This window comes from Mesoplodon mirus (genome assembly GCF_964341445.2).
Source record: "Mesoplodon mirus genome assembly, chromosome: 19".
NCBI lineage: Eukaryota > Metazoa > Chordata > Mammalia > Artiodactyla > Ziphiidae > Mesoplodon > Mesoplodon mirus.
In genome coordinates, this window is record NC_138995.1 from 59,946,241 (window position 1) to 59,960,557 (window position 14,317).

The 14,317-nt window shown below is 54.4% G+C and overlaps 1 protein-coding gene across 2 annotated transcripts; it reads left to right on the forward strand.

The window, feature by feature from the left end:
• The first annotated feature begins 2,012 nt into the window (after positions 1-2,012).
• On the forward strand, positions 2,013-12,107 carry SPACA6 (sperm acrosome associated 6). Of its 2 annotated transcripts, none has more exons than XM_082607827.1 (9): positions 2,013-2,439; positions 3,133-3,210; positions 9,331-9,399; positions 10,121-10,144; positions 10,513-10,590; positions 10,721-10,830; positions 11,267-11,423; positions 11,515-11,719; positions 12,021-12,107. In XM_082607827.1, the coding sequence occupies exons 1-9, from the start codon at positions 2,226-2,228 to the stop codon at positions 12,052-12,054; spliced, it is 969 nt and encodes a 322-aa protein (XP_082463953.1). In that variant the 5' UTR covers positions 2,013-2,225; the 3' UTR covers positions 12,055-12,107. The 2 variants fall into 2 exon arrangements, with proteins under 2 accessions (XP_082463953.1, XP_082463952.1); XM_082607826.1 differs by having other exon boundaries at positions 2,019-2,439; positions 11,509-11,719.
• The last annotated feature ends 2,210 nt before the right edge of the window (positions 12,108-14,317 follow it).

Consider the following 14,317-nt stretch of genomic DNA (forward strand, 5'->3'; position numbering starts at 1 on the left):
GGAGGGAGGGAGGGAGAAAGGGAGAGAGAGAGAGAGAGAGAGAAGGGGAGGGAGGGAAGGAAAGAGAGAGACCTAGGAGGGAGGGAGGGAGAAAAGGAGAGAGAAAAGGAGAGAGACAGAGACAGAGGGGAGTGAAGAAGACAGAGGGATGGAGAGAAGGCGGGGAGCGAGAGGGAGGCAAACAGGAAAAAGGGGGAGAGGAGAGTGAGACAGGGAAATTGAGAGAGAGAGAGAAGGAGAGGGACAAAGACGGGGTGGGGGGGAGAGGGGGAGGGTGAAAGACAGAAGGGAAAGGAAAAGAAAGAAAAGAGAAAGGAGAGAGAACCAGGAGGCGGGGAGAGGAGAGAGAGACGGACTGAGAAAGGCACGGTGAGGAGAAGGCAGAGCTGAGGGGGAGGATGGGCAGCGCAGAGCCAGGGAGAAGCGTGCAGAGGCTGGAGGAAATGGAGACCAGGTAAGACAGAGACTGAGCCAGCGGCAGCAGAAAGAGACACGGCAGGACCAGGACGGGGAGAGAGAACCAGAAAGATGGAGATGGAGCCGGAGACAGTGAGAGCAAGACAGACGGAGCGCTGGACAGAGGCGGAGGCTCTCAGGTGCACAGACTCAGCCCAGGGGTGGGAAGTGTGGGTGCTGGTCCCGCTGCCTTGCAGGCCTGGCCCCTCCCACTCACCAGCTGGCTGGGGCTCAGCCTTCCCACCTGCAAAACGGGGGTGCTGATGGCACCTTGAGCCCCTGCCTGCCACATGACAGAGGCCTGGGGCGGTATCAGCGCTCAGGGATCGTAGTTGTCAGTGCTGTGCATGATGAGAGGCCAAAAGAAGGGAAGAGAGAGGGGAGAAAATACCCAGAAAGGCTTTGACGGTTTTATATCCCGTGGGCGGTCTCCACGCCGGTCCTGGATTTCTGAATCTGACAGGTAGGTAGGGAACCGTCTTGTCCAAGGGACCAAACTCCAAAACAGGTGAGGTTCCCTCTGACCCGGGATCCAGGAAGCCAGGCTGTGTCTTCTCCAAGAAGGCAGGCCTGGCCGGACTCCCAGGTCTGAGGGAGGGGGCTGGGGGGCCTGGCTTCCTGGGTCCCCAGGGGAGAAGGGGGCTGTGGACTTGGACTTCTGAATCTGGGGGAGGAAAGGAGGCTAGGGGACCTGGATTGCGGGGACCTATGGGGAGGAAGGGGCTTGGGGCCTGAATTCTTGGGTCTCTGGTGAGGAAGGGTCCGAGGGGCTGACTCCTGGGTTCCTTGGGGAGGAGGGGGCCGGGGGCCCGGATTCCTGGGTCCTGGCACCCACCCGTAGAACCGACCTTGCGGGGCCTTCGCCGCACACAAGCTCGTGTCTGTGGGTCCGTGTCGGGGGCTCACCATCGCGGCTGGGGCCTCCCCGGCCCTCCCCGCCCTCCCTGGCCCCCGTCTGTCCGTCCAGTCCATCCGTCTGTCTGTCCACCTGCCGCGCCCCCCGGGCTGAGGTAGGAGGTTGTATAGTTGAGGAGGACACCCACGGAGATCACTATACGGCCTCCTAGCTTTCCCCAGGCTGCGCCCTGCACGGGACGGCCCGGCGGGGACCCCTGACCCCGGTCCCCTGCCCCACCCCGCCAGGCTGGGGAGAGGGGCTGCCTCAGGGATCCTGGGAGGAGAGGCTGGGCTGTTCCTCGTGTCCTCGTCCCTACATTCCTTCGTGCCCCTTCCCTCAAAGAGTTTCTCTCCCATCAAGGTATCTCTGCTTTGCTTTCTCTCTGTCTCTCCATCCCCTCTGGGTCTCTGCACAGTGATCTCTGAGACCCTGTCTCCATCTGTCTCTTACGGTGCTTTCTGGGTCTCTGACGCTCCCGATGTCTCTCCATGGCTTGGTTTCTGTCTTTCGGGCCCTCACGGTGTCTCTGTGCCATGTCCATTTCTGCTGCACCCCACTACCACACCCCAGGGCCTGGCGGGCCCCCGCACACCGTACTGCCGGCCTCTGGGTCCCTGAGACCCTTTAACCTGTGAGGACGTCCAGGGTCACAGGTGAGGTTCTTGGGAGCCTGGCATCCGGCCCAGCCATCAGCCTGGGGTCCGACCCCTGACCCCTGCCCCGACACACCCTTCCTCCCTGAAAACCCTGGAGCCTGACATTGGACTGGAGACTGAAACCCGACCTCTGACCCCGTATCTTCAGCCCCTCCCCCGCACCACTGTGACCTCACAAAAGTCTCCAGCTTCTCCACAGGCTGAGACCCTCCGCTATGGCCCTTCTGGCCCCAGGGAGCGCTGTGCCGTCCGCCCTGGTGGCCCTCACAGTCTTCAGGGCCTCCGCCTGGGCCTGTCTCCTGTGCTTCACGTCTTACAACGAGCGCCTCCAAATCTGCCAGATCTTCGCCGGCCTGGACAGCCCCGACCTCGAGAAGTGTGAGGAGGCCTTAACAGACGCCTTTAAGGGCCTCCTGGACACTGAAATCAGTGAGGAGACACCCTGCATCCTCCAGGGCCCCAAGGGGGGCATGTGGAGGGAGGGAGGGACCAGAGAGGCCTGGAGAGACTGAGGGGGACAAAGGCTCAGAGACGGGATGATGGAGACTTGGGGGGGGCAGAGACTCAGAGACGGGAGGACAGAGGCTTTGCGGGGGCCAGAGACGGGAGGACAGAGGCTCAGAGACGGGAGGACAGAGGCTTTGCGGGGGCCAGAGACGGGAGGACAGAGGCTCAGAGACGGGAGGACAGAGGCTTTGCGGGGGCCAGAGACGGGAGGACAGAGGCTCAGAGACGGGAGGACAGAGGCTTTGCGGGGGCCAGAGACGGGAGGACAGAGGCTCAGAGACGGGAGGACAGAGGCTCAGAGACGGGAGGACAGAGGCTTTGCGGGGGCCAGAGACGGGAGGACAGAGGCTCAGAGATGGGAGGACAGAGGCTCAGAGACGGGAGGACAGAGGCTTTGCAGGGGCCAGAGACGGGAGGACAGAGGCTCAGAGACGGGAGGACAGAGGCTCAGAGACGGGAGGACAGAGACTCAGAGACGGGAGGACAGAGGCTCAGAGACGGGAGGACAGAGGCTTTGCGGGGGCCAGAGGCTCAGAGAGAGGCAGAGGAAGGTCCACTTTGGGGATGTGGTGTTGGGGAAAACGCTTCGCCCCAGCTCCTGCCTCCGACCCCCAGACTACGATGAAAGGACCCAGCTGCACGACGCCTTCACCCAGATGACCCACTCCCTGCAGGAGGTGGCCGCTGCCCAGGGTGAGTGGGGCGGGGCCGGCAACGGTGGGAGATGTGGGCTTGGAGCCCCCAGGAGATGGATGTTTGTGCGGGGAAAGCCCAGAACTTGACAGTGATCTCGGAGGAGGAGACGCTTGGAAGCTGAGGGGGCTGGGCAGCCTTGTCAGAGAGAGGAGATGGGCAGGGGCTGGCGGGGACAGTGCAGAAGGAACTTAGAGTCTCAAGCCAGCTGGGATCAGGGAGATGTGCGTTCTCACCTCACTGTGTGGCTTGCCCTCTTCCTGGCTCTGAGATTCTGGATGCATCATGGCCCCCCCGCCCCCCCAGGCCTCAACTTACCCATCTGAGAGATGGGACAATCTCCTTGCCTCCCAGGGTGGCCTCAGAGCTCAGTGAGAGGGAGGGCCCCCCCACAGTGAGACAGACTTCAGGGAGGAGATCTTCCTCTAGGATAAAGCACACATATTCCCTACAGTTAACAAAGTAATTCCACATTTTTGACATGTGAGGCTATTAGGGGGCCGGAAGACAGGTAGGAACAGGGAGAGAGAGGATGATTCAGGTGACAGCTGTGAAGGGAGACAGGCACACGTGACAGCCTTGGGGTGGGTGAGACACACACTCTAGAGAAACACATGCGTGTGCCGGTGGGGAGGGACCTCAGGGCTGGGGCGACCCTTGCAGTGATCACAGCAGGCCACCGTGGTCACATGACACAGGATCCCCCACCCCCACCCCCATGCCCACAGTGTGCTGGAGACGGGGGGTGGGAGCGCTCACTGCTTTGCAGCATAAACTGGCCACGTCAGTGGTCTGGGGGCTCCGCACTTCTTTCTACATCTTAGCTGTTACTTCTTTTGCTTCCTGCTCTTGCCTCGGAGCTTTTTGACAAAGATCCCTAAACATGAGGAGGTTGCCATCTACCCAGGGGTGACCCGGGGGTCCAGCATGGAGAAGACTTCAGCTGCGGATCCCCCGCCCCCAAAGGGAGAGCTGAGGAACTCAGAGCTGACTGGGGAGGAGGGAGGAGGATTCCAGGAGATGCCTGTTCTCCCCGGTGTAGGCCAACTTGTCACAAAATAAGGTTTTGTGACAACCTTTTCAAAAGAAGGTTTTGAAAAGAGCAGAAACAAGTCCAGCTCTGAGTGTAGAAGACCCTGGCGAGGGCTGTGTGTGGGACCGACTGGAGCAGGGGAGAGAGTGGAGGCTGGGAGGCCTGGGTGGAGGCTGCTGGTGAAGGAGGCCAGAGCTGGGGCGGGGACTGTGAAGGTGGAGAAGAGGGGATCCGGTAGAGAGAGTCAAGGGCAGGAGGGATGGGGCTTGGATCTGATGAGCTGTTCAGGAAAAGGGGAAGAGGAGGGTCAGGGGCCGTGTCCGGGGTCTGCCTCCATGCCTGAGGGGGCAGTGGGTCATCCCTGAGACGGGGAGCCTGGGAGGAAGAGCAGGGGTGGGGGCAGATGGCCAGCTGGGCGAGGATGTAATGACTGCGAGGGGCCTGGGGGACATCCAGGGTTCAGCTGGGAGTCAGGGAGACTTGACACTCGGTCCTGAAGGAGCAGGGCTGTGAGCCGGGGAAGGGCGGGGTCAGCTCTGGGTGTAGAAAGATCCTCTGGGGCCATATGGAGGACGGACTGGAGGGAGATTGGAGGCTGGGAGAAGCTGGTACTCCACAGGTATTTATTGAATGTGCCAGGAACACCACCAGGGACACAGCTGTGACCAAAACTGCAAGCCACCTGCCCTCAGGTTGCTTATGTTGATTATTAAACGTAATAAGTGAAATGCCATTGATGTCAGTTGGTGATCTGTGCTGTGGAGGAAAACAGAAGAGGAACGGAATGGGGTGGCCATTGGGGTGATCAGGAGAGGTGCAAATGAGAAGGTCTGATTGAGCAAAGACTGGAACGAGGGGACAGTGAGAGCCATGCAGATAACCTAGGGAGAGAGCTTCCAGGCGGAGGGAAGAGCCAGTGCAAAGGCCCTGGGGCCAGTGGTTCTCTAGCCCCACAGTGTATGTCAGAATCTCCCGGGAGTTTATTAAAGTGCAGACTCCTGGGCCCCACCTTCTGAGCAGTAGGTCTGAGGTGGGGCCCAGAAATGGACATTTCTAACAAGTTCCCAGGAGCGGCTGCTGCTGCTGTTCTAGGGACACACTTTGAGAACCACTATGGTGGGCCCTTGGTCTGGCTTTAGCCAAGGTGGCTCCTCTTTCCAGCTTATACCCAATGACCATCACTTTAGCCAGTCTCTTCAGCTTTTGCTCTTGATATGGAGAAGCCATTGGAAGATTTTAAGGAAGGAGGGGGTCTGACTAAGGCCACGTGGGTCAAGGGCAGAAGCAGAGAGACCAGTGAGGTCAGTGGTGGCTCGGACCAGATGCGGTGGTTCAGGTGGGCCCAGACCAACCTGCCCCTTACATGGAAGATGCTGTGTTTTGTTTATATATATTTTTGCTGGCCACACGGTGGGGCATGCGGGATCTTAGTTCCCTGACCAGGGATCGAACCCGTGCCCCCTGAAGTGGAAGCTCAGAGTCTAAACCACTGGACCACCAGAGTTACTTGTTAATTATCTTCCTAAAGGATATCCCTGTATCAGCCCTATGAGGTGGAGTTTTATAGCCCCATTTTCCAGATGGGCAAGTTGGGGCTCAGCTGGACAGGGAGGATGGACCCAGGAGATGTCTAGACCAGACATATATGGGGTGAGGGGTATGGGAAAAATCGAGGATGACTCCCAGGTTTCTCCCAAATGGAGGACCTGAGAGATGGACGTGCTGACTCAGAGTGGCTCCCGGTGGTGGCAGGTGACACTGTTAGTGTATATAAACCATGGAATGGATAATATGGTGTCAAGGAGGGCAGTGCGTGTGCCACAGGTAGTGGTCGCATGTGGAGGCTCTGGAGTTGGACCACCTGGGTTCAAATCTAGCTGTGTGACCTTGGGCCGCCTTCCTAACCTCTCTGTGCCTTGGTTTCCCCATCTCAAACTTGGGGATGGTAATACCAGTAGTTGACCCTTCTATGACACGGTGTGCCAGGCACCATTCCAAGCACTTAGAGACATTATCCCACATGGTCATTAAATGGTGCCTGGCACATAGTTTGGACGGGGAATGCTTTTATGTTGTATGGCATTAAATCCTCCCCGCCAACCCTGTGAGGTAGACAACCAATATTGTCCCCGTTTTATGAACGAGGAAACTGAGGATCAGGAAGGTTAAATACTTGGCCAAGGTCACATAGGGAGGAGGATGTGTGATGGCTAGCTCAGGTGTGAGACAGGTGTGCTTATAATTGGAAGAGACAGGACTCAAACCCAGATGATCAGAAACAGTTGAAGTTCCTAATGAAGCACCTCTTTTGGGGGAGACTTTATAACATCCACCCGCGCCCCCTTGTGGTTCAGTTGATATAGCCCCTGCCCCTTGGCCTCTGGATATTTCACTCCATCCCTACTTTACTCCCATGCTTCTCCCCTGCCCCATGGCTGACTTGGTGTATCCCTTCCCCATGAGTCATTTGGTTTGGTCCACAGATATTCCTTAGATGCCTCCTCCAACATCCTGGCCTCTCATTTGAGCACCCGACTCGGACCACATCCTCCTGACCATCCTGCCATCTCCAGACCACATGCCTGCCTTGTGGCCAAGGCGAGACCACTAAGTCCTTGACCCCTCATTTTGAACCTGCTTCCTGGCTTCAGTGCCCCCTCCAGCTTCTACCCAATGATCATCACTTCAGCCAGTCTCTTGCCAGTATTCTCAATTCCCTCCTGTTTTGTATGGTTTTAAATTGCAGAGAAACCTGCAATGGCTTAAGTAAGCTAGAAGTTTATTTCTCCCATAAAAAATAAGTCTTGAGGTAGGCACTTAAGGCTAGTATGGCAGCTCCATTTTCCTGGGAACCCAAGGCCCTTCCAGCTTACCATCTTAGGGTATACCCCCTTATCCTCATGGTCCTTTATAACTGCTAGAGCGCCAGCCATCAAATCTAAGTTTTAGGCAACAGGATGGAGGAAGGGGAAGGGGTTAATAATATGGCACCATTTCTCTCTTAAGGCTACTTTCTGCAACTCACACATGACATTTGCACTTAATCTCAAGGAGCAGAAGTTGGTCATATGATCACAGCTAAGTCACATGACCACAACTAGCTGCAAGGGAGGTTGGGAAATGCAGTCTTTTAGCTGAAGCTGGGAAGGGTGCTTTCTCAGCTAAAATGCAGTATTATGTTACTAAAGAGAAAATAGATATTTTGAGGCAACTGGCAATCCCTGTGTGTTTGTTTGCTAGGGCTGCTGTAACAAAATATCACAGACCGGGTGGCTTAAATAACAGAAATTTATTTGTTCACAGTTTTGGAAGCTAGAAGTCCAAGATCAAGGAGTCAGTGTCTGCAGGGTTGGTTTCTTCTGAGGCCTCTCTCCTTGGCTTGTAGATGACTGGCTTCCCTCTGTGTCTGTGTCCAAATTTCCTATTCTTCTAAGGACATCAGTCATATCGGATTAAGGCCCACCCTAAAGACCTCATTTTAACCTAATTACCTCCTTAAGACTCTGTCTCCAAGTACAGTTACATTCTGAAGGACTGGGGGTTAGGACTTCAACATATGAATTTGGGAGGGACACAATTCAGCCCATAGGACCCTGCCATGTTTCTTGATTTCCAAAACCACCTCCATCTATAAATCATTCCACCTATCCACTTTGAAAAAGCCCCAAAACATTATAGCTTGGAGGCCACTTCAGTGGTCAAAACTCAAACATCCATAAGGACAGAGAACATAAAAAGAGAGAGGGACTTCCCTGGTGGTTAGGACTCCACGCTTCCACTGCAGGGGGCACAGGTTCGATACCTGGTCGGGGAACTAAGATCCCACATGGTGCCATGTAGCATGGCCAAAAAAAAAAAAAAAAGGGGGGGGGAAAGGAGTGAAAGAGGGATGGAAATGAAGAGGCTGGGAGCTCTGTAAACGTGGGTGTGTGCCCTGTCTGAAGGGGGGGCTGCTACTAAGCTCCAGCTAACTGCTGCCCCATGGAAATACCGTCTCTCTTACAGCTCTTCCAAGTTTCTTAAAGGGATGCCAAACATTTTATGTGACTTTTCCCAAATGTTATATGATGGCAACTGGTTCATTTTTAAAAATACTTTCCAGGCCAAATATAACACATCCAAAGGATGGATTGGGGTCACTGCCTCCAGCTGTGGTCTCCATTCCAGTTGGATCCTGGAATTCATTCTACACGTACTTACTTGTAAGACTCAGGGCCCTCTCCTGGGTTCTGAGGACACAGCACTAAGAGACAGACTTAAATGATCACTATGTATATATAAAATATGTATTTGTGGGCTTCCCTGATGGCGCAGTGGTTGAACGTCCGCCTGCCGATGCAGGGGACATGGGTTCGTGCCCCAGTCCGGGAAGATCCCACATGCCGCAGAGCGGCTAGGCCCGTGGGCCATGGCTGCTGGGCCTGTGCGTCTGGAGCTTGTGCTCCGCAACGGGAGAGGCCACAGCAGTGAGAGGCCCGCGTACCGGGAAAAAAAAAAAAGTATTTGCAAACTGGTGAGAGCTATAATGGAATGAATGGGGCACTATTAGAGACAAAAATAGGGGACTGGATTAGATTATACTTGTGGTCAGGGAAAACCTCTAAGGAGGTGGCACAAGGTGTGACATGAAGGATTAGTAGGAGTAGGGGTAGAGATGTGCTGGAAACTGAAGGTGGCATGTGCAAAGGCCCTGAGGCGCTAGAGAATATGGTTCTTTTCATATTAGGGGAAATGAAAGGTGGGTATTAGGGATGGAACAGAGAGGGAGAGTAAGCCAGACCATATAGAGCCTCGTAGGCCTTGGAAGAAATGTGACCTTTATCCTCCCCTTTCCCCTCAACAAGATAACAGATGATGCTGAGGGGTTCCATCAGAGAGGTTAGTCCAGAGTCAGCAGAAGGAAAGAGATTTGGGGATTTGTCAGCCTTTGGGGTAGACAGGGTAGGAGGATGTGGCATATACCTACCAGAGACATGCGGGTGGAGAGGGGTTGGGGGAGGGGCACAGGCACGATGACAGCGAGTCCTGTCAAGCTCGGCCAGCCTTGGGGAAGGGTCTTTACTACAAGGACTCCCTCTACCCTCCAGGGTCCTTTCGGGTTGCCTTTCCTCTTGCCGCGGAGAAAATGCAGAAGATTATATTACAGCTTAAAGAAGGTAAAATAGACTATCTCCTTCCCCCAGGCACAGACAATTAGAAAACCCCACTCCCGAGACCCCCATCTGCTCCCTTCAGCGCAAACCCCTGGCCCGATCTCTGAGCCGAGCTTCCCTTGGTGGGTCACTCGGGACACAGCCTCTTCCTCTGCTTGGACCACTCTGGGTCCGGCCCCGCCCCTCCGACGGAAGGTTATCTCTAGCTGGCACCGCTTCTTAGGATGGTCCTGTCCCAGATTAGCCCGGGCCTCTTCCTGGATCTCTGTGTCTGGCCCTGTGCACTCTCTGAAAGGTTTCCTTTCCAGCCGGGCCGCCTTAGGGGCTACTTCCAGCCTGACCACACCTCTTACTGGGCCCCCTAGTTAGACTCTGTCCCCTCCGAGCATCGCCCAGGATCTAAGCCCGCCCCGCTTGACGGAATTCACCGGAACTGGCCCTGCTTCCTTGGTGAGAGCAGCAGGCCTGCCGCCCTTTTCCCCCCACCCCGTCTTAGATGCTAGCAGCAGGCCTGTGCCTGACCTCTTAGTGGAATGCTGCAGGCCTGGCCCCGCCTACAGGTGGAATGCTGCAGGCTTGGCCCCGCCCCCTAGGTGGACCGCAGCAGGCCTGGCTCTGCCCTCTTGGAGGAATGCATCCGGCCCAGAAACGTTTCCTCTAGGGGAACTTCAGGTGGGCACCTGCCGCGACTTACAGGGTAGTAACGCTTGCTTTCTCTCCGCAGTCCAGGCCTGCATCCCTCCCTGCGGTAAGCACATCATTCAAAGCTCAGAATTGCGGGGGAAGAGAGGTGGTAGGGGTCGAAACCTGGGACAAATGGGAGAGGATGGGTGGGCCTCTGATCCGAAGGGGGCCAATACGAGCCATGGGGAAAAGTAAGTAAACCAGGTATTGTTCACAAACCTCACAAAAGGTGGGTCCGAAAAAAAAAGCAAACCAATAGGGATCCTAGAGGCTGGAGAGTGGTGAGAGCTGGCCAATGAGCACAGGGAAGGCGGGGCCCAGATTCTGTCTGGCAGGTAGAATCCAAGGAGGTTAAATAGACCTTAAGGTGGCCGAAGGGACCCGGACTAGGGGAGGCGGATGGAGCCCAGATCCAGCGTTCCCGTCCCATAGGACTCCAGGAGGTCGCCCGGAGTTTCCGCTGCCGAGGGTGCTACTCCACGGTCTGCGACCTCCCGCTAGACTGCCCAGGTGAGGGGCATGGCCTTGAAGGGCAAGAAACCTGAAAAACTGGAAGAGGGAGCTGAGTGCGGAGGAGGCGTGGTCTGGGGGCGGGGCCGGACGTGGGCGGGCCGAGGCGGTGATGCGGACTTGTCTTCAGTTCAGGACTTGACGGTGACTCGGGGTCATCAGGCTATGTTCTTTTGCACTGTGAACTTCCAGCTGCCTAAGGAAGAGATCACCTATTCCTGGAAGTTCGCAGGAGGAGGTGTGAGTCGGGGAGGATCCAGCATGAAGATAGGCGGGTTATGCTTTACTAGAGGATGGGGAGTCAGGATGAAGAGGGTGGGACTCGGTCTAGATTCAGACTTCGTGCAAGGGGAGGGTCTCTGCATTTAAGGGGCAAGGGGCAAGGGGCAAGCTCACAATGCAGAACCAGAGCTCAGGGGTGCGTTATTCGTAAAGGTTTTCGGCGGGAGAGCAAATACTAGGCCCAAGAGGCGGAGTCAAGACTTAGGAGGCGGGACTATGAGTGAAAGATCGGCGAATAAGAGCTGAGGGTGGGGCCAGGGCTCAGGAAGGCGTGGTCTAGCTCGGGGGCGGGGCTTTACGTTGTGGTTTGGCGAGTCGGGGCGGAGAGAATCTCTTCTGGGCTCGGGGCTGGGGGCCCCCCACCTCTTGCCGCTCCATCCCGAGCGTCCCGCAGCTCCGGACTCAGGACCTGTCCTACTTCCGAGATATTCCGCGGGCCCGAGGATACCTGGCACGGATCCGGCCGGTGCAGCCCACGCACCGCGGAACCTTCTCTTGCGTGATCACACACGACCAGCGCCCCCTGGCGCGGCTCTACTTCTTTCTGAACGGTGCGGGCGGGGCGGAGCTGCGCGGCAGGGGCGGGGCTACGTGAGGGGTAGGGCTCAAGCCCGGCTGACGTGCGCGTCCCCGCAGTGACAGGTCCGCCACCGCGCGGGGAGACTGAGCTCCAGGTCTCTTTTCGGGAAGTGTTGCGCTGGACGCCACGGGAAGGGGAGATGATCGAACCCTGGACGCCCAGCCTGGGCGAACTGCTGGCCAGGCCCGAGGCTCTGACGCCGGGCAATCAGTGCCTGCTCGCGGCCGCTGTGGCCTTAGCCTCAGCCAGTGCGACCGTGCTGGCGTGGTGAGTCCCTGGGACCCCAGAATCCCAGCATCTGGCTCTCCTTTCCCAGACCCAAGAGTCTGGGTCCCCAGCCCCTCCTCCCTCAGATCCAGAAGTCCGAGTCGCCAGACCCTCTTACTCAGGAGTCCAGGCCCCCACCTCCTCCTTCCTCAGACCAGGAGTCATAACCCCCAACCCCTATTTTCTCAGATCTAAGAGTCCAAGCCCTATCACCCACCTTTGGGACCTAGGCTCCAGGACCCAGATTTCTGGTCCCCAGCCTCTCCCCCCCACACACACGAACATCTCATTTTTTCCCCAGGATATTCTTTCGATGGTACTGCAGTGGCGACTAACAAAGATATCTTTTTTATCCTATTTCCATCCCTAAAATAAAGAATCTATTTCAGCTCTCTAGATTCTTTCATCTTCGAAGGTGGTCACTACCAACTTAGGAGGAAGAGCGGCACACCCCAAAGATGCCCAGGTGCCCATGCCCCCATAACGACGGTAATAGGCGCAGCTGTCGCAGTGCAGGGTCCTATACTTAGGCTTTAGGTGCAAGCTCAGACCCCTCCCCGGATTTCTGGCAGCATCCTGGACATTTCCGCCTACAGCAGTCACCCTTAAAGAGTCCTTGATATCGCCCTGAAAGCCTGTTCCTCCCCCAAGACTTTCTTGCTGTCATAAAGGCCACCATCATCCACCCAGCTGCTCAACCAGAAACCGAAGTTGCGTTTAATTCCTCCTCCACTTCCGATCTAGTTCCAAATCTCAGCCTTTTCAGTTCCTCTCTCTCTGTGGTCCGCCACCGTCTCTTGCGTGGATCACTGCAGCAGCCAGTCCCCACTGGCCTCCCTGGCTCTGCTCAGCCTTGTTCCAGTGCAGTGCATTCTCCACAAAGCAGCCAGAGTGATATTTTATTTTTTTTTTGCTACTTTGGCTAAGGTTTTATTTTTTTTAATTTTTATTAGAGTGTAGTTGATTTACAATACTGTGTTCCTACTGTACAGCAAAGTGAATCCGTTATACATATACATATATCTACTCCTTTTTAGATTCTTTTCCCATACAGGTCATTAACAGAGTATTGACTAGAGTTCCCTGTGCTATACAGTAGGTCCTTATCAGTTATCTATTTTATATATAGTAGTGTGTATATGTCAGTCCCAATCTCTAGAGTGATATTTTGAAGTTTGTCAGATCAGGTCAATCCTCTGCTCAGAACCCTTCATTGGCTCCCCGTTGCCATTGGAACAAAATCCAGTTCCTTGTCAAGGCCTCCAAAGGCCCCCAAGGTTCTGGTAAACTTTGTCCCACCCCACTCTTTCCCCTTGATCTTTCTATATTGCAGTTCCTCTGGCCTTTGCTCATTCGTTGTATTCATCATGATTCTTCTCATTCTCTCCAGGACCTGGGTACATACTATTTTCTGCCTAGAATAATGTTCCCTTTTTTGTCTAGTTAACTCAGTTATGATTTCCCCTGAATGGCCTTTACATGCATTAAGCCATTTAATCTCCAGGACAAGGCTGTGTGGGCGGACACTGTGTTTATGTGCCTGACTCCACCTCCCTCTCCTCCCCCTGTTTACTCTCTAGCCCCACTGGCCTTCTTTTTCTTGTCCCTTGAACATGCAAAGTTCAGCCCTGTCCCTGGGCCTTTGCACATGCTGTTCTTCCTACTTGAAATGACTTTACTCTGAACCTCACAAAGCCACCTCCCTCTCATTGCACAGGTCCCAGCTCAAATGTCACCTCTGATGACTCCCCTCCTCCCACATGACATCCCCCTATTTTATTTTATTTTTTATTATTTTATTTCTTTTTTGGCTGTGCCATGAGGCTTGGGGGATCTTGGTTCCTGACCAGGGATCGAACCCGGGCCCTCAACAATGAAAGCACTGAGTCCTAACCACTGGATCACCAGGGAGTTCCCAACATCCCCCTATTTTAGCTTGTGCATTATATGTGTTCAGACCTAATGTAAACTTATTTTTTAATTTGGTTTTGTGTCTTCCCCACTTAAAAGGTAAGCTCCTTCATATTCTTATTCACCAATGTGTTCCCCTTCACTGATTCATTCAATCAGCAAATATTTAATGAGCGTTTACTATGTGCCAGGCATTTTCAAGGCACTGTAGACACAGCAATGAAGAAGTCAGAACAGACAAAAATCTGCACCCTCAAGATAGGTGGAGGGGATTAAGAGATACAAACTATTATGTATAAAATAAATATGCTAGAAGGATATAATGTACGACACAGGGAATATAGCCAATATTTTATAATAACTTTAAATGGAGTATAATCTATAAATTATTCAATCTGTTGTATGCCTGAAACTTATATAATATTGTACATCAGCTGTACTTTAATTTAAAAAAATCTGCACCCTCATGGAGTTTAGATTCTCATCGATGGTCAAAAAATAAACAAGAAAATTATGTAAAAATGTGCACCAAGGCATATGATAATATATGTGATGGAGAAAATAAAGCAGGGAAAGAGATAGGGGATGTTAGGGGGAGGAGGGTAGCAATAGGATCTTTGGGGAAGGCCCCACCCAAGAAGGTGCCCCTAGAATAAAGACTTGAAGGGGATGAGGTATGAGCCATGT

Coding starts and splice junctions, on each gene's coding strand:
- SPACA6 (XM_082607826.1), top strand. CDS start 2,226: ATGGCCCTTCTGGCCCCAGGGAGCGCTGTGCCGTCCGCCCTGGTGGCC. Junction 9,400..10,120: donor TATATTACAGCTTAAAGAAG/GTAAAATAGACT, acceptor TTCTCTCCGCAG/TCCAGGCCTGCATCCCTCCC. Junction 11,424..11,508: donor GCTCTACTTCTTTCTGAACG/GTGCGGGCGGGG, acceptor GCGTCCCCGCAG/TGACAGGTCCGCCACCGCGC.